Source organism: Macaca fascicularis, chromosome 1, assembly GCF_037993035.2.
Source record: "Macaca fascicularis isolate 582-1 chromosome 1, T2T-MFA8v1.1".
Classification (NCBI taxonomy): domain Eukaryota; kingdom Metazoa; phylum Chordata; class Mammalia; order Primates; family Cercopithecidae; genus Macaca; species Macaca fascicularis.
In genome coordinates this window covers 70,847,446-70,873,912 of record NC_088375.1, presented here as the reverse complement: position 1 = coordinate 70,873,912, position 26,467 = coordinate 70,847,446, and the positions used below count along the sequence as shown (strand labels likewise).

Below are 26,467 nucleotides of genomic sequence, written 5' to 3'. Positions count from 1 at the left end.
CACTCATATTAAAAAAAAAAAAAGTCATGCCAGTTTCACTTCGAATGTCCTTGATAAAGCAGTAAAAATTATTAACTTTATTAAATCTCAACCCTTGAGAACATTTCTTTTTTAAATTCTGTGAAATGAAACAAACTATAACTATTCAGATTTGGATATCTGACAGACATTTTCTCAAACATAAACATGGGGCTAACAATTCGAGGAAAATAACCAACAGTAGTATTATCAGTGATAAAATTCAAGCTGTCAAACCACTGTGAGCTTGACAGCTTCCCAATACTTTAAAATTTATTCTTTAGAAATCTGTGATGATATTAATGATTTTTAACACTGTATAATAAAATGGGTAAGCATTTACAAAATCTGCATAATTCAGGAAACCAACATTTTTCAAATGACCAACACGTGATGTTACAAACTCATGCCCAGGTAAAAGATATATTCAAATCTAAGACAGACAAATGGATTGTAATGTAACAAAGTACAAAAGGTTCATTTATAGGGTTCTGATTCCACAATGCAACTAGCCTTCATGAAATTACCACACATCGTTTTGGTGTATCAAAGAATACCTTTAATTATCTGAAAATGGTATTAAAACCCTCCTCCCGGGCCGGGCACGGTGGCTCACGCCTGTAATCCCAGCACTTTGGGAGGCCGAGGTGGGCAGATCACAAGGTCAGGAGATCGAGACCATCCTGGCTAACATGGTGAAAACCCGTCTCTACTAAAAATACAAAAAAATTAGCCAGGCATGGTAGTGGATGCCTGTAGTCCCAGCTACTCAGGAGGCTGAGGCAGGAGAAAGGCATGAACCCAGGAGGCGGAGCTTGCAGTGAGCTGAGATCGTGCCACTGCACTCCAGCCTGGGCGACAGAGCGAGACTCCCTCTCAAAAAAAAAAAAAAAAATCCCTTTTTCAACTGCATTATCTGTGTGACCCTGAATTTTACTCATCTACTTCAACCAAAACAACATATCTCAACAGGCTGAATACAGAAACAGATATAAGAATCCAGTTATCTCCTTTTAAGCCAGACATTAGAGATTTGTAAAAATGTAAACCAACAGTATTCTTCTTGCTATTTCTTTTTTGCTTTGATGAATCATGTTTCATAAAAAGGTCCTTTTATGTTAACATGTAGTATATTTTTTAATTTTATTTAATACATTTTTTAAAAGTTCTAGTATGGTAAATATTAATAGCTATAACCCATATAAACAACAGTCCTTTGAAGTCCTCAATAATTTTTAAGAATATAAAGAGCAATTCTAAGACCAAAACATCTAATACTCATTGATACATATCTCCCATGTAGACATGAGAATAGATGTGTATAAAAATTAATTAAAAACAGAATAGAAAAGGTTTGTTTCAAATTGCCCTCCAAAGAAACTGTGTGAATTTATACTCTTCCTGTTATATATCTATTGCTCCATACTAGGTACAATCAAACATTTTAATTTTGGCCTTGGGATTGACTTCCGATGACATCATCACCTATAACTACTCTACCTTTTAAATCTTAACTTGTACTTTTATTTTGCTCAATTTATTTTTCAAGTATTTATATGTCAAGCAGAGTCCTACATGCTGAAGATACATTCATAAAACCGAAGCAGTCTCTGGATCACGCAGCTTAGGGTGTTGTCATGGAATCAAAGAGAAACAGAGAAAATTATAATTAAAGAGCAAAGGAGGGTTCTTACTTTTAGAACACAAGAAAACAATCCTGGCTGTAGGTTAAGAACCATGATTCTTAAAACTCCTCAGACTGATGACTTCTTAAAATTATCTTCATCTTCACATTTAGAGTGCCACAAGTCTTAAAAACTTGACAGTGAGGATACCACATCCTCAAACAGTTCTCTTTCTCAACTCTGGATCCAATGCTCACTTCTTCAACCATAAGACTCTAAGTTTCTTAGAGGAGCTGTTTGCATCATGATATCCTCAGTGCCAATTTTTAGAAAGCTTCTTGAATTAAATGTGCCCATAAAATTTCTAGATAATTGATAACTGGACTGAAATTAGTCAAAGATTATTAATAGCTACATGATCCAGAGACTGCTTCGGTCTTATGAATGTATCTTCAGCATGTGGGACCGTGCCTGACATATAAATACTTGAAAAATTAAGTTGAGCAAAATAAAAGTATGAGGTAATAGATTTTTGGCATGTAAACATGCTTGCCAGGCACCTTAACAGCAAAATGGGGCCAGGCGCGGTGGCTCACGCCTGTAATCCCAGCACTTTGGGAGGCTGAGGCAGGTGGATCGCCTGAGGTCAGGAGTTCAAGATCAGCCTGGCCAACATGGTGAAACCTCGTCTCTACTAAAAATACAAAAATTAGCCAGGCGTGGTGGCATGTGCCTGTAATCCCAGCTACTTGGGAGGCTGAGGCAGGAGAACCGCTTGAATCCGGGAGGCGGAGGTTGCAGTGAGCCAAGAGTGCACCATTGCACTCCAGCCTGGGTGACAAGGGCGAAGCTCCATCTCAAAAAAAAAAAAAAAAAAAACAGCGAAATGGTGGTCAAAAGCAGTAGTAGTTGCAATGGCAAAGAGCACATACATCTTTAAATGGGAAAGGTATCAAGAAAAAAAAGTAAGGAACCATTGATATTGGATAGTAACTAAAAGAGAAAACAGAAATATGAAGCACCATGGAGTATAAGATTAAAGGCCATAAGCAGGCAGTCACATGCTAACAGCCTACAATAGTAAGAGTTCACAAACTCCCTAATGCTTGGTAGGGGAACAGAATGGATTGAAGACCCCATCAAAACTAATGGCTTTACTGCTATTGACCTGTTGCCCACATCCCTCAATTGCTTTCACATAAGAAAATATAAATGCTTTTCTTTTTATTATGTGCGGCAAGTTACTGCTACTACATATATCTCAAGATATTAAAAAATCATAAATTGTTACTATTAAATATTTGTTAAAATTAAAGAATTGTAGCAATAAGCTTTTGATGATCACTTCATTCTGGCACAAATGCCACTGATGTTGCTATACTATGTAAGATTCTCTGTATCTTGTCCCCAAATCTCAAGGAGGTGTAAAACGTAAAACATTCTGAGGAAGCAAGTGTCGAGTTCAGTGACTATTGTAATCCTGCAATCAGCCTGGAGAAACCTCTGTTCCGTGTAGACTACCAGCCAATGGAAACAGGTCATTCAGAATCACTTCAGATCATTCAGAACTCTTCCTAAATCAGAGTATCAATATAGGGTTCAACCAAGAGACAGAAACCACGCCGTAATTTGAACACGGAAAAGTTTAATATTAAAAAATGAGGCCAGGCGCAGTGGCTCACGCCTGTAATACCAGCACAGCACTTTGGGAGGCTGAGGTGGACGGATCACTTTGTGCTCAGGAGTTCAAGACCAGCCTGAGCAACATGGCGAAATTCCGTCTCTACTAAAAACACAAAAATTAGTTGGGCATGGTAGCCTATAACCCAGCTACTTGGGAAGCTGAAGTCAGAGAATCGCTTGAACCCAGAGGTGGAGGTTGCAGTGAGCCATGATCACACCACCGCACTCCAGCCTGGGCGACAGAGCAAGACTCCATGTCAAAAAAAAAAAAAAAAATTTTTAGTCATGAGAGTGGAGTAACAATAAAGGTAAAAAGAGAACTCTGAAGAATATCCTAGGGTGAACAATAAAGGTAAAAAGAGAACTCTGAAGAATATCCTAGGGTGAGGGAGAATACCCAAAGAAGGAACAACTTAGAAAGGGGAACTCTTCTCCAAGGGTGGGATTCGGATCTCTGTAGAGAAGGTGTGGCTGCAGCCACTGGATGGGAAAAAAGTTTGCTAGGTTCCCTGGGCCAACCTTGAACCACAGTTGCCAGAAAAGCAGGAAAGACTCCTCCAGAATTCAAGCATGCCAAGGCTGGCAGGTGAGCACACAGTCATGGTGTGAGGAACGAACTCACCAGCAAGATAATGCAAGTCCTGGGGGACCTAGTATCTGCAGTGGGAAGACCACAGGAAACAACTTTCTGCGGTTAAAGCAGGCCAAGGCTAGCAGACAGGCATGTAGAAGGAGAGGGGGTTATTAGGAGCCCACTCTCCAGAAGGGCAACCAGGTGTAGGGTTCAAAATCTGTTGCCAGGGAGGGGGAACAGGGGACACAGAAAACAACTCTGCAGGGTGCTAGCAGGCCAAAGCTGATGGGCAGATACACAGACAAATCCACGTACACAGAAGGAGTCAGAGAGTTAGTAACTCAGTCTCCAATAGGCCTGTGGCACCTTGGTGTCCTTAGCTAGGTGATCACCAAACGGGCTGAGCCTGCAAGCTTACCAAGAGATTGCGTGGCCAAGGCAGAATGGCTCTGGCAACAATGCAAAAACAGCAAGAAAAAAAAATCCATAGGACTCTGGAAGAAGGAAGACAAGCCTCTATACTCAAAAAAATGAATATACATTGCATAGTAGTCTGAAAAATGGTCCCCCAAAGCCAATCCCTGGAACCTTAGCAATGGAGTGCCCTCCGTTGCTAAGCTTAACAATGCATTCACCATAAAGAAAAAATACTGAAAGAATCCTACCATTAACCAAGCAGGAAATGAAGAGATTTGAAGCTAAGAAGCAATAAAGGGATAACTGGCACAGCCTCTTAGAACCAAGAATTATCACTATAGGAGCCCCACGAACTCCAGACTGATCTTGAAAGGCAACCATTTCCCCAATGTTGATGAGAAATACAGCTGGTATTAGCTATCAGAACATACTCTGTAAAGCCACTGCCCAAAAATCAACGTGATATAGAAATAGGTATTTATATAAGAATAGACACATAAATGCCACAAAAGAGAAAATCTTTAATTAGTGAAAATGCATATGAAGTCTATACATAACAAAGATAATAAATAGTTCAACTTCTTTGAGAAAAAGGTGGATTATCTAACAAGTGATCTTATAAGTTCATCTGTTAAAAAAAAAAAAGGGAAAGTGAAACATCATCTGACATTCTGTTCAAATATAAATTCCTCAAGAATCATTTTTTAAACTTTTTAAAAATTATTACTGTAATAATCATCTTGTAAAACATGTAGGCATTAGGAGACATTTCTAGTCAAGACCAGAAACCCAGAAGCAGGGGGTGGAAGGACAGTACAAAGAGAACTAAATATATAATTTAACATATAAAATGTTGTTTCACTAAAGGTATTATAAACAATTCTAAAATATATGTATGTCTATATAATACATGTGCACATATACATATATGTACATGAGGTTTGAAATTAGAGGTATGTTTAAATGTGTGCACTATACCTATGCATATAGATAAATGTATTACATTTCCTAACTCTGGCTGTTGAAAAGAAGCTTAGAAGCAAGTTGCAAGGAGCATACCTACTGACCAGATAGTGATCTCAGTAGCAGCTAGGGTCCGGATAGAAAATGAAATCCACACAGCAATCTGAACAGGGAGTCTTATAAAGAAGTATTAACTATTTACAAAGTATTAACTACTAAGAGGAAATAAAAGACAACTCTTATGAATGCCTAGGTTGAGGAGGAGAACCAAAGGAAATACCTGAAAGAGGTGCCTCCTCCCCAAAGCTAGAATTCAGATCTCATTGGAGGCAATGTGGCTGTAACCCACTGGTTGCCCCTGACATAGCTGTTCTAATATAATACTAGGAGGGTCAAACTTCATGAGCAAGGAACTACAGGCCGAGAATGGCAAGCAGGAAACTCTGCTGTAGTGTCAGCAGATCCAGGAAGTCAAGGAGCCACAGCCAGTAACTGACAACAAAATTTCCTAGGGGATGCGTACCACCAGGCATCCCACACATGCCACTGGCAACACAGAGCAAACAGGAACAGAAGCACACCAAAACCCTACTTCCTACAGTGTCCATCCAACACCTTCTACTGACTAAGCTCATCCATACCAGCTGGAAAAGGAGGTCTAACAAGACAATGAAGGTTGGATTTGGAGCCAAAATACAATAAACTGAGAAGCAGCATAGTCTTTAACACCATTATCCACAAAAAGCAACCAGGGTTCCTTGAAGAAATGGCAGATTTCGGGGCAGGAGCAGAATAAACTCAAGAAGAGCACTGAACATCTTGTTATGCCTAAAAATAGTAAGTGCTGAAATAAAACAAAAAGAAAACAGGATGAGAGGAAGTTACAAGGACACAGAATCCAGCTTAAAAGGGCTCCTACTGATCAAAGCTGGGACAATTTGTGCATCAAAATAATTAAATGTATTAATGAATTCTAAACTACTAGGAAAAAAAAGATAAGTGAGTCCAAATCAATCAGGGATAGATGGACAGATTCATGGATACAAGATATAGATATACAGATACAGATACACAGCTGTATAGATACAAAGACAAACGTAGATGCATAAACACAGACACAGATAAAGGGAGAAGGAAGGGTAATAGCAAGGTGGTGGAGTACAGGAATTGGAAAATCATTATTTTGTAACTATCATATAAACATTGGGTTAGGCAAGAATCATCAATGGATGCTAAATCCAGGAGATAATTTTGTAGAAGAGCAAGATGTTTTCATGGCCTTACAAATGTCTCCCCAAAGGTTACTTATTAGCTTCAAGAAAGAAAAAAAAATGAATATACATTATATAGTAGTCTGAAAAATGGTCCCCCAAAGCCAATCCCTGGAACCTATAAATATTACTTTTGGAAAAAGAATCTGCAGATATGATGAAGGATTTCAAGATGGGGACATTATCCTGCATTTTCTGGATGGGCGCTAAATGTCTCACAATGTCCTTATAAGAAAATCAGAGGGAAGTTTCACAAAGAGGGAAATATGAAGATGGAGCAGAGTGAGGCTTGAAGTTGAGGGCCCTGAAGAGTAAAGTAATGCTGCCACAAGCCAAGGAATGTAGGCAGCTACCAAATGCTGAAAGAGGCAAGGAATAGTGTCTCTCCTCTGAAAAGAGGACATCCCCTGCCAACACCTTGATTTCAGCCCAGTGGTACTGATTTCAGACTTCTGGACTTCATAACTGTGAGAAAACAAATTTCCATTGTTTTATGCCACCAAGTGTATGGTAATCTGTTACGGCAGCCCCAGGAAACTAACATAGTGGAAAACCTGGACAATACCTTGACCAAGTGACATAAATTCATATCACTAATGAGGGGCAGACAGACATCACGTGCCTTCAGATGAGATACTCTGAGGACACCTATGTAGTATCCAGCCAAGAAGAATTCATAACCTAGAACAAAACATGAGAAAACATCAGAGAACCTAAAATGAGGATCACTCTCTTTAAAATCGGGGAAAAGGATATGGATAGAGAGGGAGAAGGTATTCTTCAAAAATGCCAATATAGGCCGGGCGCAGTGGCTCACGTCTGTAATCCCAGCACTTTGGGAGGCCAAGGCGGGTGGATCACGAGGTCAAGAGTTTGAGACCATCCTGGCTAACATGGTGAAACTCCGTCTCTACTAAAAATATAAAAAATTAGCCGGGCGCAGTGGCAGGCGCCTGTAGTTCCAGCTACTCAGGAGGCTGAGGCAGGAGAATGGCTTGAACCCGGGAGGCAGAGCTGGCAATGAGCCGAGATAGCGCCACTGCAGTCCTGCCTGGGCAAAACAGTGAGACTTCCATCTCAAAAAAAAAAAAAAAAATGCCAATATAATGAAAAACAAAAAACAGCTATATTAACATTCCAGATTAGAGACTAAAGACAGCAACTAAGTAAAATAGCAATCCTAGAATGGATCCTATACCAGAAAGAAGAAAAATGACATTAAAAGGTCAACTAACAAAATGCAGATGGTAAATTATAAAAATGTATTGTATCAATATTAAATTTACTCAAATTGATAACTGAACTTCATCGATGTAACAGAATATCCCTTTTCTTAGTGAAGAACTGAAGTGCTTAGGAGTAAAGGGACATGAAATTTGGCATATAATTTGGAGTAACTCATTAAAAAATTATGGCCAGGTGTGGTGGCTCACACGTGTAATCCCAGCACTTAGGGAGGCTAAAGTGGGAGGATCACTTGAGCCCTGGAGGTCGAGGTGCAGTGAGCCATGACTGTGACACTGCACTCCAGCCTGGACAACAAAGTGAGACCCTGCCTCAAAAAAAGAGAAGTTAAAAATTTAAAACTTAAAATAATGTAAAATTATGTGCATATATTTTATATGTGTGTGCTGGGGGAGAGAGAGGAAGAGGGAGAGAGACAGGAGACAAAGGAAGAGAGGGAAAGGGAGAAAGGGAAGGAGAAAGAGAGAGACACCAGCAAATGATAAAGTAAATGGGATAAAAGCTTAACAATAAGTGAATCTGGCTGCAAAGTATACAGGGGTTCTTGTACTATTCTTCTTCTTGCAACTTTCTTTAAGTTTGAAACATCCCTCATCTCCACAGGCTGCCTGAGTGTTCTCACCATACAGCAACCAGTTTCCCCAAAACATGTAATGACACTTGGAGGCGAGGTGGGAGCATGAGCACACAAGATGGAAGCTACAGTCTTTTTTTATAACCTAATCCTGGAAGTGACATAACATCCCTTCTGCATATGCTACTAGTCATACAGACTAGTCCTGGTTCAATGTGGGAGGCGACTTCACAAGAACATAAATATCGGGAGACAGAGACCACTGGGGGCCATCTTGGAAGCTGGCCAACACAGACCACTCTTTGGCCCTCAAAGATTCACACTCCTCCCACATACAAGATCTCCTCACCCTCCTCCCAAGGTCCCCAAAAGTCTCATCCCATTATGGCAGCAATTCAAAGTCCAGGATCTCATCATGTAAGTCAGATCCATGTGTGATTGAGGTTCTTCAGGTGTCATTCCCTAGGAGGAGCCCCTTAAGTACAATCTTCCTAACCTGTGAAACTATAGACAAGTTATCTCCCCTCTACCCACTCAATATACAACAGTGGGATAGGCATGGAATAACTGCTATAGACATTCCTATACAAAAAGGGGGGTACATGCAAGCCCCAAAGAAATCAATGGGTCCATAGTAATTCTGAAATCCAGCAGGGCAAATGTTAGAAGTTTCTGATTAAGGCTCACGGGCTGGGAATAAATTCTCCAAGGCTATGGTTCTGCCCTCTGAGCTACTGGTTCCACCCTCTGAGTCATACCTCCTTTTCGATGAAAAAGAGCAAGGTGTGTGGCTTCATCGTTGTTTTTAGCCTTCCTGCCAGTAAAATTTGGGGGAGACGAAAGTCTCTCTGCATATATACTTTTAACTTTGGGGGGGGGTCACCTATGACTCTTATTGGGGTTTACTCAATTAGACAAAAGTGATAGCCACAAATCTCAAGTTAAACCCTTCTGTAGCTTTGGCTTCTACTGAGCTGGCTGAGGCTTACACTTCCCCGAAGCCCTATTTGAGAGGATCTGCAAGGCACAACCTTAATCTCTACTGAGAGCATTTTGTCTGACTGAATCTTTCTGAGGTCTTAAGAAACATTTTAGTTCACACTGGGCTTCATCTTTAGGCCACATTTGCTCAGAAGTCATTTCTTAATTTTAGTACTCTCTGCTATCCAGAAAGATAGCATTTTCAAAACAAGTCCCAGGTCCTTTTTGTTTAACAATCCTTCCTTTAGTTTCTCTCTCCTTTCACATTTCACTATGAGCAGCAAGAAGCACCACACTATAAATACTCTGGGTGGAAATCTCTTCAGCTAGCTTACCCAGTTCATTTGGTACATTTTCAACTTTCCACATAACTGCAGGCAACAATGTTGCTAAACTTTCTGCAACTACATAAGAGGGATCTTCCCTTCAGTTTCCAGTAACACTTACCTAACTTCCTTGGGAATCCTCACTTGCAGTCTTACCAAATACCATGAGGCTCCAATTAATCACTTCTTTTTTTTTTTTTTTTTTTTTTTTTTGAGACAGAGTCTTTCTCTGTCGCCCAGGCTAGAGTGCAGTGACGCGATCTTGGCTCACTGTAAACTCCACCTCCCGAGTTCACGCCATTCTCGTGCCTCAGCCTCCCAAGTAGCTGGGACTACAGGCACCAGCCACTACACCCGGCTAATCTTATTTTTTTTTATTTTTTACATTTTTAGTAGAGACGGGGTTTCACGATGTTAGCCAGGATGGTTTCAATCTCCTGACCTCGTGATCCGCCCGCCTCGTCCCCCCAAAGTGCTGGGATTACAGGCATGAGCCACCGCGCCAGGCCCAATTAATCACTTTTTCAAGGTACTTCAGGCACTTACCAACACTCTCCTCAAAGCCCACAGCTCATTTCAAAACCACTCTCCACATTTTCAGTTTTGTTACAAAGTCTATTAAGTAGTTATTGCTGTGTAACATATTATCCCAAAACATGGTAGCCTACAACAAACATTTACTATCTCACTCAGTCTCTGAGGGTCAGAAATTCAAAAGTGGCTTGGCTGGGTGGCTCTAGCTCAGGCCTCTCATGAGATTGCTGTTAAGTGTCAAGTCAACGCTGCAGTCATCTCGAAGTTCAACTGGGACTGGAGAATCTGCTCCTAAGTTCATTCACATGGCTGTGGCAGGTTTCATGCTTACTAGTTTTTGGCTGGAAGCCCCTGTTCCTCACCATGTGGGCCTCTTCATATGCTACCACAATGTTCTTACCATAGGAAAAGCTGGTAACCCTCAGAGCAAGTTATGAGAAAGAGAAAGGGAAAAAAAAAAAAAAAAAAAAAAAAACACCTTAAGAGAGATGCCACAGTCTTTTATAAACAAATCTCAGGAATGAGATATATCATCACTTTTGCTATTGGTCACACAGACCAACCCTGGTACAATCTGGGAAGGTGCTATGGTTTAGATATGGTGTGTGTGACCCCACCAAGTCTCACATTGAAATCTGATCCCCAATGTTCAAGGTGAGGCCTGGTGTGAGATGTTTGGATCACGGGAATGGATGTCTCATGACTGGCTTGCTGGTTCTCACTCTTAGTTTCCGCGAACTAAACCTGTTGGAAAAAGCCTGGCACCTCCTCCTCTCTCTCATTTCCTTCTCTCACCATGTGGTGGCCTCTCATTCCCCTTCTGCCATGAGTGGAAGCAATCTGAGGCCCTTCCTAGATGCAGATGGAGGCCTCATGCATCTTTTACCTCCTGTAAAACCATGAGCCAAATAAACCTCTTTTCTTTATAAGTTACCCAGCCCCAGGTATTCCTTTGTGGCAACACTACACAGACTAAGACAGAAGGGAAGACACAAAGGTGTGAATACCAGGAGATGAGAATCATAGGAGGCCATCTTGGAGGCTGGCTATCACAAAAGGCATCGTCCAAATATTTAGCAAACTAAAATGTAGCATGATTTCAATTTCCTAATGTAGTATAAGGAAAACAGAGACTTCACTTACACATTTTTCTTATGTTGGCACAGTAATTGTAACTATCGAAACTTGCAGAACAAAAGGTAATTGTGGTACACTACCTGACTTTATAATGAACAATATTTGCTCTGTCATAATAACATTATAAGGCGGGGTGCAGTGGCTCATGCTTATAATCCCAGCACTTAGGAAGACTGAGGCAGGAGGATTGCCTGAGCACAGGTGTTAAAGACCAGCCTGGGCAATATGGTGAAAACCTGTTGCTACAAAAATTACAAAAATTAGACTGGCATGGTGGCATGTGCTTGTAGTCCCAGCTTCTCGGGGGGCTGAGGTGGAAGGATATGGAGGCTGTATGATCGCACCACTGCACTCCACCCAGGGTGACAGAGTGAGACTCTGTCTCAAAAAATAATAATGTTATAAATGAAGTTTATTAAATTCCAGCTTTGAGAATTATTCTATACATTACAAGCTTAATTATAACCGATAAAGAGAATATAAATATCACCACCTTTGACAAATGTTAAAATATAAGTATAGATTTCAAATGTTAAGTGGTGAAGAGAGCTGAAGGGGTAGGAGGAAGATCAAAAATGCTATTAGAATCATCTTAGACAAATGATACTGTCCACAGTTACGGAACGAGAAATAAAGTCAATAGAAGAACTAAAAACATTTTGTAATAATACAGAGAAACAGGGTAAACAAGCTAAATACCCACCAGAGTAGTGAGTCAATAAATATGTAAAAGTTGTTAAATCAAGAAAAAATGGGCCAGGCGAGGTGGTTCACACCTGTAATCCCAGCACTTTGGGAGGCCAAGGAGGCCGGACCACCTGAGGTCAGGAGTTCGAGACCAGCCTGCCCAACACGGCAAAACTCCGTCTCTACTAAAAATACAAAAAATTAGCTAGGTGTGGTGGCAGGTGCCTGTAATTCCAGCTACTTGGGAGGCTGAGGCAGGAGAATCGCTTGAACCCGGGAGGCAGAGGTTGCAGTGAGCCGAGATCACTCCACTGCACTCCAGTTTGGGCGACAAGAGCAAAATTCCATCTTTAAAAAAAAAGAAAAGAAAAAATGGTATAGGCTTATTACAGATACAGAAATAAGTACTTGAAAAACAAAAAACAGGATTAAAATTCAGTTATGTCTAGAAGCAAAACTGGGTGGAGGGAAGGAGCAGGAAATTTGTTTTTATTGTACATTCTTCAATACTACCTTTGTTTTGTGTTTTGTTTTTACTTTACTTAGCCACATGCCTCTTTAAAAGTTATCTGCCAGGCGCAGTGGATCACACCTGTAATCCCAGCACTTTGGGAGGCTGAGGTAGGCAGATCACTTAAGCCCAGGAGTTCAAGACCAGCCTGGGAAACGTGGTGAAACCCCATTTCTACAAAAATAGAAAAACTAGCCAGGCATGGTGATGTGCGCCTATAGTCCCAGCTACCTGGGAAGCCAAGGTAGGAGAATCACCTGAGCCCAGGAAGTCAAGGCTACAGTGAGCAAGATCACACCACTGTACTCCAGCCTGGGTGACAGAGTAATACTCTGTCTCAAAAAATAATAATAATAATAATAACTTAAAAGTTTTTCCAATGCATAAAGGTCAATGTTGTTACAATTATTTAAAACAATGAGGCAATATGCATCAAAAGTCTCAAAAATATGCAGACCCCTTGAATGAGTAATTCTCCTCCCAGGAATTCACCCTACTGTACACCAGCACAGTAATGTATGAATAAGAATATTAACTGTGGTGTTATTTATAACAGCAAAAGGCCAAAAGTAATATACCAGTAGAAGATTGGTTAATAAATCAGTTCAAAAACTGGAATACTATGTACATATTAAAATTAGTAATGTAGATCTTTTTATTGACATGAAAAGACAATCATAATATACTGTCATATAAAAAGAAAAAATATATATATTGTTATATAAAACCAGGTTACAAAATCATACATAGCAAGATTCCATTTTTGAGGTTTCTATACATAGATGGGTAAAAAGGCATACACATATTCATAAGCACAAAAATACACCACACACATACACTCACAGTCTAGAATAATATGCCAAAATATTATACTATCTAGGAGATGATATTATTGTTGAATTTCTTTCTATTTAAGTTTTAAGTATTTTTCTGCACCATCTGAGTTATTTGCATATACTACTTCATAACCTGAAAAAAAATTGTCTCGTTTGAAAACTAAATGTGCATATACATTGACTCTGCAATTCCATATGCAGAAATTGGTTGCAAAAAGTAATAGGATAAAACGTTCTGGCTCATGCCTGTAATCCCAGCACTTTGGGAGGCCAAGGCAGGCGGACCAGTTAAGGTGAGGAGGTCAGTTTCACCATGCCTGGCCAACATGGTGAAACCTCATGTCTACTAAAAATACAAAAATGAGCTGGGCGTGGTGGCAGGTGCCTGTAATCCCAACTACTCGGGAGGCTGAGGCAGGAGAATCACTTGAACCCAGGAGGTTGAGGTTGCAGTGAGCCAAGATCACATCACTGCACTCCAGCCTAGGTGACAGAACAAGACTCCATTTCAAAATAAAAAAATGCTGTCCATATAAGAACATTTACATTAGAGTTATAGAAAAAAAACACATGAATATTCTATATTCCCAGTCAAAATCCAGACAGGGGACAGACACTACACCAATTATTTTGACACACAAAATTTAATATAAAAAACTGTTACCTAGGTATTTGAAAACTGATGAGGCAAAAAAAATTAAAAATAAAAAATAAGAATACTAAGGTATCAAAAAGAAGTTGCAAGAAGCAAATACTAGAAAACCATACCATTCATACTATAAGAAAGGTGTCAGGGAAACATATAAAATGAGACAATTTTAAAAAAAGAAAGAATTTTAAAACTAATAAGAACAATTGAATATCACCTTTTCTTATGTTCCTACAGGGTTATTTGGTTGGTTGGAACTGAAGTTGTTTTGTTTCATAGATGGGAAAAGTAAATATATTCTGGGTACACAAAACTATAACAAGAACAAGAAAAGACAATTTCAAGTGCTTGCTGAACAATATGAATTATCTCAATAAGCAAAGGGGCTTCTGACTTCACAGTGTAGTTATGTTAGAGTTCAGTATATATACAAAATTAATTATCACTTTTTTAAATTACAATTTCAAAATAATCACTTACCAAACACTATTCCTTTAGCAAATGGAGGAAACAATTCTGAATGTCGGAATAAGTTTTTGTGAATTTGCCATAGTTCTTTGTGTAGTTTCTTAAAATCACTGTATCTCTTCCATACAATTATCTAAAGAGAGAAAAAAATTAAACGTGTATCTCATAATCATTTAGGCTCAGATATCTGAACAACAAATAATCTTTTCATTAAAGTATTCAAAATTGTCATGCAAAGACAAACTCATGTCCTAACCAATATGATTAACAGACTGAAATTAACTAATAGTATTTGCTTTAAAAATACAAGGCAGATTTCTGCTGACCAGGGGCACGAAAAAAATAAAGTGAAAATATATTACATGTAAAGTGGCAATTCTTCCTCAAACTATTCTGTTTTGGTTTCAAATTTTCATTTTAAACAAGTATGGTTTTATTCACACTGGAAAAATATTCAACCCAATATGGAGAAGATGTATTCTATATAAAATGTCACTTCATCTGCTCAAAAACCAATTACAATTGGCCTACAAATGAGTTAGATGTCAAAACATGTATTCTTTCTCAAAATAATACATTTATAAAGATAAAACAATTAATTTAGCCAATTTTTAAACAAAAGTACATACTCAGTATTTGCCTAAAAGGATAAACTGAGTAACACTGAAGAAATAGCTATGCAGTAAGCAATTACCGTGGACTTTCATGTCATAAATCTTAATTTACACTAATAATAAGATGTCTGCAGGCAAGCTGAATCCTGACCAGAACATCATTAAAATTAGTATATTTTAAAAAACAAAACAAAACAATCACCTAGATTAGACAACATGTAAAAGTGTGTTTCCCTTCATTAGTCTGAATTATTATTTAACCTTACTCAGATTATATTTAAAAAAACAAAAAACTTTGTAAAGAAAAAGGATTTGAAACATGGCCTTGATATCACAGATTCAGCCCTCAATCTCTAGAAAATAGGGTAAAATTGAGTTTTAAATCCCATTACTTCAGATACTGGGGTCTTCTGAAAAGCTTAATCATCTCAGTTCTAACAAACTTTTCTAACAAGTTTTTCATGTACAATAGAGTATAAGGCTAATGAGCAAATAACAGGTCAAGCCGGTAACTAGGTGTGATTTAAGAGATTCTTGCCAAAAAACCTACTCTCTGCATGTATAAAATTCTTCAGAAAGCTTTTTCATGCTGCCAAAAATTCTACCTTAATGTTTATTGTTTTTAATACAGTTATAATCCTAGGAGGCTAGGCAGACTATAATATGAATTCATTTTTCAAAAACTGCTTCCTCCTGATGCTTCCCTTGTATTCATTTACTCAACAACAAAAAGAGTCACCAAAACAAATATTTCTATGGCCCTACTTTCCACTAAGCATCATATTGTCACAAAGTATGAAGACAAGGGAAATACAGGCCCTGTCTTCAAACAGTTCACAGCCTAGTTAGGAAGAATAAGCCAACACATCATAAAACAACAACATCATAAGACGGCTTGAAAAATGCTGAGAGGGGCAGCTCAAGAGTGCTGCAGATGTAGTACCTAAATCAGCCTTGTATGTCTGAAAAGCCTTCACAAAAATTACTACCTTAGAGAGTGCTGAAGGGAAGTGGTCAGTAGACTGACAAAAATAAAAAAAAAAGGGGGGGAGGGAACTGGGGGTGAAGTTTCTAAAAGGAGAGTGAGATGTCAAGTATATATTACTAAATGAAGGCAATTAATTTAGGCAATTTTTAAACAAAAGTACATACTCAGTATTTGCCTAAAATGATAAATAAACTGAAGAACACTGAAGAATAAATAGCTGTGTAGCAAGTTTTGCTACAGAATGGTGGTGCCATGCCCTGAAGTGAACAGCAAGGAAGCAGCAGCAGTTCCGAGGCAAGAAAGAGGTTTAATTTTCAACACATTTAACTTAGGAGTTCGTGAGGGAGCTGCTTGGAGCTATTCAATGAGATAGACAGGTTTAGGGTTGAAGAGCAAGAACTGAGCAGGACCTATTAACCCGTAGATTAAAAGATCAGTAGCAGATAGGCAGTAATCACTCAGGAAAGGTTTCTCAGCATGTGCAATGAGATGTGAGGATTCTAACAATGACATGATGGGAACAAAAAATTGTTATTTTTATATTTTTAAAATATATCAAATTACAATCACACTACATTGCCAATGAATTAAAGGAGAAATGGTTGATGGGCTTATGTAAGCAGTACCTTATATAAAGTAAATGTCATTATAAACTGGACATTACATAAGGTTAAGGTCATTAAGACCTGGACATGAAAGTTATTCAAAAGACTGTAGCTCATGGAAACAATTAGATTTGCAGATAAATTTTTTATTCTAGTTAAGGTCTTTTTTAAATACTGCAAGAGAAACGTAAGGAGCAAAATTCAACAATTTAATCATGATAATTATTAAAATACCATGGTATATGAACCAGTAGATAGTCTGTCAGAGCAAGAATTAGAACCCCCAAATGAGAATCTGTGTTTCTTCACCATGCCCTAATTTATTCACTCTCATATTCCTTCTTCTCAACCCTATGGCTGCAGAACCAAAATACCTAACAGCATCGCAAAATGTCACATCCACTGCCTCCTTGTCTTCTTACTCCTTCTGAGTTTCGAAGTTTCCAGAAATCTTCAAAATACAAAAGTGAACAAAAGTATACTTCCACTACAACAGCAAGTAGTGATGTTCATATCTGGACCACACAAAGTCCTCAAAGACACATATAGAAATTATTTTCTCTATTTAATGTTCAGTACTTTCCCATCGGGAAAAATAGGTCTATAACACCTATTTCTTTACTGAACCAAGTCTCCACAAATTCCTTATTTATTAAAATCACTCTGAAGAAAATGTCTCAATGATATATTAATTCAGTGATAACCATATAAAAAATACAAATTTAATAAAAGCTTAATTTTCATTAAAAACATTCCCTTAAATATTTTTTATATAAATGTTTCCTTTTCAGATAATTACACTTAATAACACCAAAAACCTTTTATATTCCTGTATTTTACAGAACCACCAACTGAATTAACTTTGTCCTTTTCACTCTCGCATAGTATTAATATTTAAAATTTGCTTGATTATCTCTTCTTACAATCAACAGCACTACCATACTATTTGCTTACGAATTTTCTTTTCCCTCTTTTCAAGAGCCTTTCCTTTCCCTTGATATATTTCATTGATATGTAAGTGTGTACTTATTTTCTAAAATGATTTTTTCTCACGCTTGTAATCACAGCATTTTGGGAGGCCGAGATCACCTGAAGTCAGCAGTTTGAGACCAGCCTGGCCAACATGGTAAAACCCCGTCTCTACTAAAAATACAAAAATCAGCCAGGCATGGTGGCGGGTGCCTGTAGTCCCAGCTATTCAGGAGGCTGAGGCAGGAGAATCACTTGAGCCTGGGAGGCAGAGGTCGCAGTGAGCCGAAATCACGCCACTGCACTCCAGCCTGGGTGACAGAGTGAGACTCCATCTCAAGAAATAAATAAATAAAAATAATAAATAAATAATAAAACTATTTTTTTAAAAAGGATTTAAAAGTTAGAGATTTCTGACATAATACATAGAAAGTCCTATTTCAGTTCTTTTCCTTCCCCAAATTTCACCAGTGAAATACCCTACCTGTAGAAAGAAACAGGTGTAGGTTAATTTGTTTAAAAAAGGGTGAGGGGGAGCAAAACCATCTCTTCTTCACTTTTCTGCTGTCTATTCACGTTCTACACAATCTACTGAATGAGAGGCCACAGATTGTTCAGCATTCTTAGGAAGAAAACAGTGATATGTGGTGGCATGTGCCAAGGTATAGATAAAAGAAAACAAAATTTCTCCCATTTTATAAGGCTAGTGTATTACTAGCCCTACATTTGGTTGAACTATCAGTACATCTAGTCCTCACTAGCCCTTGTGAAGCCTTACTATAGTCTAAAGCAGTAACACATGAATAAGTTAATGGAGAGGGAAAGTGAAAGGAAGTGAAAAACAAACTCCACGTGGTGAATTCCTCTCCCAAATGAGAATTCCAATGTTTAAATATACTAAATGGGAAACTAAAAAAAGTGCTGTTATAATTTCAAGATCATTCTATATTTTCAGAAGCCAACTAAATTGAAGACTTTTAAAAATGTATACCACTTCTAACAAAGAACCATGCAATTGTCTAACTAAAAGACACTTACAAGAGTTTTCTGATGAAAGGTTCACCAACAGTTGTTATTATAAAAGAGTTTTCCCAAAAAAAGGACTAAGAAAATGGCAGAGAGTATGTTCATGGATAGGTTGGTTCAGGATTCTCCCTGGAAAATGGGAACATCAAGCTACAAACTACAGCACAGCAATCAGACAATGCATTCAAAGGAAATACACCCATTTTCAATTTTAAGAGTTGTAAACTAGAAATCTAAAGAATAGTTCACACTCATCAATTGATACAAGACAGAAAAGTACTTTAATCAACAGTGCAAATTACTTTCACTGCTACATATATATATATATATTTCTTTCAAAATAACCATATTACAATATTCTTCCTGTTTCCTGATGGAGAAGGAATTGTCTTAAAACCCATCAGGAAAATTCAGGAAAATCGTATTAAATCTTTTCTATTTATTTATTTATTTATTTATTTATTTATTTATTTTATTTTATTTTATTTTATTTTTTTTGAGACAGAATCTCGCTCTGTCGCTCAGGCTGGAGTACAGAGATGCGATCTCAGCTCACTGCAACCTTTGCCTCCCAGGTTCAAGCAATTCTCCTGCCTCAGCCTCCCAAGTAGCTGGGATTACAGGCACCTGCCACCATGCCCAGCTAATTTTTGTATAAAAATATATCTGTTTTAAATCATAGGACAAAAACAACTATGAAATCAGACATAGCCAGAAATGATAACGTATAAAATGTAAATATCGGCCGGGCGCGGTGGCTCACACTTGTAACGCCAGCACTTTGGGAGGCCAAGGTGGGTAGATCACGAGGTCAGGAGATCAAGACCATCCTGGCTAACATGGTGTAAACCCTGTCTCTACTAAAAATGCAAAAAATTAGCCGGGCGTGATGGCGGGCGCCTGTAGTCCCAGCTACCTGGGAGGCTGATGCAGGAGAACGGTGTGAACCCAGGAGGTGAAGCTTGCAGTGATTGTGCCACTGCACTCCAGCCTGGGCGACACAGCGAGACTCCGTCTCAAAAAAAAAAAAAAAAAAAGAAAAACAAAAAAAAAACATTAAATATTATCTAAACCTGGGGCCACACACTCATACCAACCAGTACCAAACAGTCACCTTAAATGTATGAATCAAGCCAGGTATTTTCTGTAGAGTAGTGAGACCTGTGGCTAAACACAAAGAACCTACCACCCAAAGACATTCATATTTAATTGTGGAAAAAAAAAAAAAAACACTGTTGCAGAATCAGCACTGTAAACTTAAAGTATCTGTTTTAAACACATTAGGGAAGGGGAAAAAATTCCAATATATTTCCTTCTAGTCTTAGTGAAAATGAGCAGGGACTAAAATGAAAGTAAATCAAGAAACATTCAATGCAGCAAGTTCCTCGGTAAGGATTCCTAAAGATGTACAACAAGTGCAAAGTAAATACAAATAGAGAATTCCACAATTTTAAGCAAAACATAACAGGTTGGTATCACTATAGAAAGAAGGAAAAAATGCATAGAAGAATCTGCAAAAGTACTAACTTAAAAAGTTTTAAAAAAAAGAAACATCTATGCCTAAAGCAGTTTTCCAAGATGTCAACATGTCAATTCAACATAAAAGTGAAAGTAGTTGGAGACCCATAATTTACTGTTAGAATCTTTAAAATAAGTATTAGTTACCAAATACTTTTTATCACACAGGCATTATGATCTTGAAATGGGTAAATAGGGACCCGTGAGTGATACTGACATCTTGTAAACACCAGTTACCAGAACAATTATCACTTAGTAAACAGCACCATAATTCATTAAATTCTTATTTATATAACTTAACACCTACTAAAACTTAACACTTTAGTAGGTCTCAAATAGGACACTTCAGCTACTGTTTTGTGAACTGAAGACAATCCTCACGCAAACATATAAAGACTGATGTACAGGCCGGGCACAGTGGCTCACATTTGTAATCCCAGCACTTTGGGAGGCCAAGCGGGTGGATCACCTGAGGTCAGGAGTTCAAGAACAACCTGGCCAACATGGTGAAACCCCGTCTCTACTAAAAATACAAAAATAGCTGGGCGTGGTGGCAGATGCCTGTAATCCCAGCTACTCAGGAGGCTGAGGCAGGAGAATCACTTGAACCTGGGAGGTGGAGGTTGCAGTGAGCTGAGATCGCGCCACTGCACTCCAGCCTGAGCAACAAGAGCAAAACTCCGTCTCAGAAAAAAAGAGATTGATGTATAAATGATTCAGGCGATCTTCTCAAAAAAGCATTTAGTTAAATTTTTATCAAATACATAAAATAAAATCTGCATATAAATGTTACCTCCTGGACATCCTCTGGATTTCTTCGAGAAACAACCTAAAACAAAACATACATAGAAATCTCTAATCATTATCAAAATTTAAGATTTCATATTTGTATAATTAACCTGCAATAGTATTTGTATGAAAAATTCAATTTACTTTAAAAAAAAAAAAAACTATATCATTTATCCAAAACTCAGCTATATAATAACTTCACTATCTGAAATACATACTGTGAAATCCAGTTACCTCCCTTAGGCTACATATTTTAAGTTTGGCCTAAAAGTTTCTCTGTACATAATGAACAGAGAAACAGATATGTAAATAGATGTGTAAAAAGACAGTAACCTACTCTGGTGCCAATCACCAAGTTTTGGCCGAAGGGGGCCAACTGTTCGAACGGTGTTCAAATAAGGCAAATGTTTAGTTGGAACGAATGCAGCTGTTTCAGTTTCGGTTTCTGTACATCACTTTCCTTTTTCTGTTCATAAATTTTCCACCACGTGGCTGTGCTGGAGTCTCTCTGGACCTACACTGACTGAGGAGACTGACCAATTTGTGAATCATTCTTTGCTCAATTAAACTCTTTAAATTTAATTTGGCTAAAAATGTTATTTTAACAATACTAAAAATTAAGCAAAAAAGCAGCTAAAAGTAAGTCCACATGCTAAAGTTCATATATTCACTATATTCTTCAAGAAAAAGTGTCCGGCCTTTACTCTTAATTAACATAATTCTAACAAGGTTGTTTACATCTCCCCTTCCCAGCAAGCCTACATACAAATTAGAAGCATAAAAAGCAGCTGCATTTGGGCAAAGTGTACAAGGAATCTCTCTACATTATTTCTTACAACTGTATATGAATCTACAATTAGCACAATAAAAATTTCAATTAAAAAAAAGCAGCTACGGCCGGGCGTGGTGGCTCACGCCTGTAATCCCAGCACTTTGGGAGGCCGAGGTGGGCGGATCACAAGGTCAGGAGATCGAGACCATGGTGAAACCCCGTCTCTACTAAAAATAGAAAAAATTAGCCGGGCGCAGGGGCGGGCGCCTGTAGTCCCAGCTACTCGGGAGGCTGAGGCAGGAGAATGGCGTGAACCCGGGAGGCGGAGCTTGCAGTGAGCCGAGATTGCGCCACTGCACTCCAGCCTGGGCGACAGAGCGAGACTCTGTCTCAAAAAAAAAAAAAAAAAAAAAAAAAAAAAAAAAAAAAAAAGCAGCTACAATGCTCAGACACACCATGTGAAAAGTATGAGAAGTAATTACTAGCTGCCTAATGATGAAGAAAACAAAAGTAATATAAATTATTTACAAATATTCAGGGACAAATAATCCTTCTATCAATACTCCCTAAGCAAAGAGGAAAACAGGAGATTCTTTCAGACTTCTCTGATTACAAAGGCCAAAAAGTCTAACACCAGGTAAAATGATTTTTTTCACAAAACTTTTGAAAAGGCTAGGTGTTTAAATCATCGAACAGCATCCTAAACTAGGAAAATCTCAGATTATATAACACAGTACCATCCATGTAAGTGTGAAATTAACAGTTTTGAAGCTACAATGGTGTATCTTGCAAAAATAAACAAAAAGATAAATCGGGCTTTTCTGCCTATGGAGTAGCCATTCTTTATTCCCTTGCTTTCTTAATAAACTTGCTTTCACTTTAAAAAAATTTTTTTAAAAAGATAAATCAAACATGCATTAAAATGGTTGCCTATGAGTGTGAGGAAGAAAAGGGTCTTTGATAGCCAATGACAATACACCACGAACTAGGGATTAGAATCCATTCAGCACCACCCCTAAAGTCCAAAACAAGAACAAAAAATGGAGGATTTACACTCAGACAAACCTTGGTTCAAATTACAGTTCCTCCACTTACAGGTTTGATCTCATCTATGAAATGGAGATAATACTAACTGCCTGGCCTGGCTGTTGTGAACAACAAATAAGAACATAGCAAGAACTCTATAATTTAAAAGTTTCCTCTGTCCCCTACCAGACAGGTTAACCATTGTAAAAGGTCCCACCTAAGAATTCCGGAGAACAAGTATCTTGTGCTCTATTCTCCAACTTTCAGAATATATAAAGTTGGTGAAATCTTGTAGCAATTTTCATTAATTTATACAACACTGCTATGCAATAGAACTTTCTGTGATAATGGAAAAAAATGTTCTCTATTTGCAGTGTTCAACACCGCCACGACTAGCCACATGTGTGTGGCTACTGAGCCCATGAAATATGGCTACTTTGAGAAACTACATTAATTTTATTTCATTTAAATTAATTCAAAAAAACTTTTTTTTAAAGAGACAGGGTCTCACTCTCTCACCCAGGCTACAGTGCCATGGCAGGATCACAGCTCACTGCAGCCTCAAACTCCTGGACTCAACTGATCCTCCCACCTCAGCCTCTTGTGTAGTTGGAACTACAGGCACACACCACCACAGTCCGCATACACACGCATACACATACATATACACACACACACACATTTTTTTTTTTTTTTTTGGTAGAGATGGGGGTCTGCCTATGTTGCCCAGGCTGGTCTCAAATTCCTGGGCTCAAGCAATCCTCCCACCTCAGCCTCCCACAGTGCTAGGATTATAGGTGTGAGCCACTGCAGGCCTTAATTTAAATTTAAATCAAAATAGCTACAGGTGGTTAATGGCTACCAAATTAGACAACACAGATTTAATATTAGAGACCACAACAGGTAACTAACAACTATATATTATTCAAATATTTGATTTTAACTATTACTTTCAAATACCAGCCTGTCCCCTCACACACACCTTTCTAAAAGTATAGTATTTCACATAGTATGACTAATTTTGCTTCTTATAAGCATTTCTTTCTTTTTTTTTTTTTCTGAGACAGAGTCTCACTCTGTCGCCCAAGCTGGGGAGTGCAGTGGTGTGATCTCAGCTCACTGCAACCTCCGCCTCCTGTGTTCAAGCGATTCTCCCGCCTCAGCCTCCCAAGTAGCTAGGACTACAGGTATGTGCCACCATGCCCAGCTAATTTTTGTATTTTTAGTAGAGACAGGGTTTCCCCACGTTGGCCAGGATGGTCTCGATCTCTTGTCCTCATGATCCACCTGCTTCAGCCTCCCAAAGTGCTGGGATTATAGGCGTGAGCCACTGTGCCCCGCCGTTTCCTTACATTTTTATGAAATGTATTGACAAGAAAAGTCATGGATAACCAATCCACTAATAATCCATCCACCAAAAATAACAAATGATCATTCACAGGAAGATCTATTCAAATGTACTTAAAATTTCACAATTTATGTTTTTCTCAATTTAATACATTTCCTGAATTTATAAATATATTAAGGTATCTTAACTATTTTAAATAATCTTCCTTAATAGAAGCAAATGATCTTTTTGAGACGGAAGAACTTATTTCTTAGTTTGGTGTACATATTAGAAGTATCGCATTTTGGGTGTTCTTCAGATGAGCCAGTCCTGGAAATCAAATACATGTGTACTGCACAAACAAAAACACATTAGCCATCCCCTAACAACAGCCATAATATTAAAATCATCTTATCAGAAATAACAAGTTTGATTATTACTTCTCAGCTGTCCTCTTAGTGGTTTACATACATCTATGTGCTGAATTACATTGGTGAGCAAGTCCCCTCCTTCCTGGAGTTCACAATCTAGTGGTAACAGTGGTGGGGTGGGAGGGAAGTGCAGAGCGGAGGAGGGTGTATTTCCCAAATGTATTTCCATACCTCAGGGAACAGTAGTGTGCTAAGCAACAGATTGGGAAACACTTCATCCTAGATCCTTCCCATGACACTGCATCCTCCCTCTGCAGAGCAAAGTGGCATCCCAAAAGCAGTCAACCAGTCATGGTTTAGTGATGTAAGACTTTTAATGATCTTCTTGATAATAAAAGTAAAACTGACCCAACAGTCCCACGGACAGGTTTTTTTGGATAAACATGGAAACTGACCCTTCTGGTATTAAAGCTTGAAACTTAACATTTGTTTTATCAGAGTTACCTTCAGGAAAGGGCCTTCAGGCTTCTTAAAAAGTATTAACATTGTGAATCCCGAAAATCTGAGACAGGTCTTAGTTAATTTAGAAAGTTTATTTTGCCAAGGTTGAGGACCTGCGCCCATAACACAGCCTCAGGAGATCCTGACAATATGTGCCCAAGGTGGTAGGGGCACAGCTTGATTTTATACATTTTAGGGAGACATAAGACATGAATAAATATGTGTAAGATATACACTGGTTCAGTCCAGAAAGGTGGGACAACTCGAGGTGAAGGTGGGACAACTCGACGTAGGGAGGGAGCTTTCAGGTCACAGGTAGATAAAAGACAAATGGCTGTATTCTTTTGAGTCTCTGATTAGTCTCTCCAAATGAGGCAATCTGGTATGTATTAATTGTTATCTCAGTGAGCCGAGGGGTGAATTTGAAGAGAATGGGAGGCAGGTTGGCCCTAAGCAGTTCCCAACTTGACTTTTACCTTTAGCTTAGTGATTTGGGGGCCCCAAGATTTATTTTCCTTTTACAGCATCAAATGAACTGAAATTCACCAGATCACTGCATCCAAACAATGAGATGCCAGACCTTTCATCCGTCACGATGGCTTCCTTAACCCTCCGTAGTTCCTGTTTTCTCATACATAATCACATTTCCTCCCTGCTATATAAACTCCTAATTTTAGTCAGTCAGGGAAATGGATCTGAACATCTCCTTGGCTGCAGCACCTGATTGAAGCCGGCTTCCTTAGCAATACTCATTGTCTCAGAGATTGCTTTCTGTGTGACAAGCAGCAGAACCTAGACGGAACCCCTGTGTTTCGGTAACAAAAGTAACTCATGATTATTAAGCAATATACAGAAAATCAAAGTTGAAGTATAACTATCTAAGTGAAAGTCTTTAATTTTAGGCTTACAAAAGGAACTACTCTGTGCCCACCAAATACTTCACAAAGAAGGAGGAAATTTAGACAGAGTTTGGAAAATCAAAGCAAAAGCTACTCAGGTATTACCTGACAAGCCTAAAGTTTAATGAAAATTGTGTCTTAAAAGTACAGGGTTATACTTTCCTGATATTCCTCTTTCCTCTCTGGTGCTTTTGCTTCTCTTTTGCAGGTTATTCTTCATCCTTCTGCCCCCTAGTATTCTGTGAGCACTCCAAGAATCAGCTTTAAACTCTTGTATTTCAGCCTCCTTTTTATTATTAACAGTCTATATTTGTGCTAATACTGTTCAAGGCACTGTGCTAGGCATAGGGAAAACTTGACTTTGTACATTTACATTTGCAAAGAATTTTATATTAATGAATCACTTCATTTTCTCAACAACCTATGAGTTAGGCAGGAGTAGTTATTATGACTTCCCCTTTTACAGATAAGAAAACAAAGTGGTTCAGAGTCCTGTCTAAAGTCACATGGCTATTCACCTTCAAAGTCAGAATGAGATCCTCGATTGTCTGACTCCTGGTCTA

At 38.4% G+C, this 26,467-nt stretch overlaps 1 protein-coding gene across 47 annotated transcripts in view; it reads right to left on the bottom strand.

Annotated features, from left to right (window-relative positions):
- The window catches only part of RPS6KC1 (ribosomal protein S6 kinase C1), a 215,008-nt gene that overhangs the window by 174,619 nt on the left and 13,922 nt on the right, over positions 1-26,467 (bottom strand). For 17 of the 47 annotated variants that reach the window (XR_012432978.1, XR_012432999.1, XM_074036217.1 and 14 more), the window contains 2 exons: positions 21,013-21,048; positions 14,512-14,632 (listed from right to left, as the gene is read on the bottom strand). Coding sequence is in view for 12 of the 47 variants with exons in the window: in XM_005540816.5 (XP_005540873.1) it covers positions 14,512-14,632; positions 21,013-21,048 (157 nt within the window). In the remaining 35 variants the exon portion in view is untranslated. Of the gene's footprint in view, positions 1-12,051; positions 12,384-14,511; positions 14,633-18,713; positions 18,831-21,012; positions 21,049-21,345; positions 21,411-26,467 lie in introns of those variants that run through there. The other 30 variants (XR_012433030.1, XM_074036223.1, XM_074036320.1 and 27 more) reach the window with 7 other exon arrangements.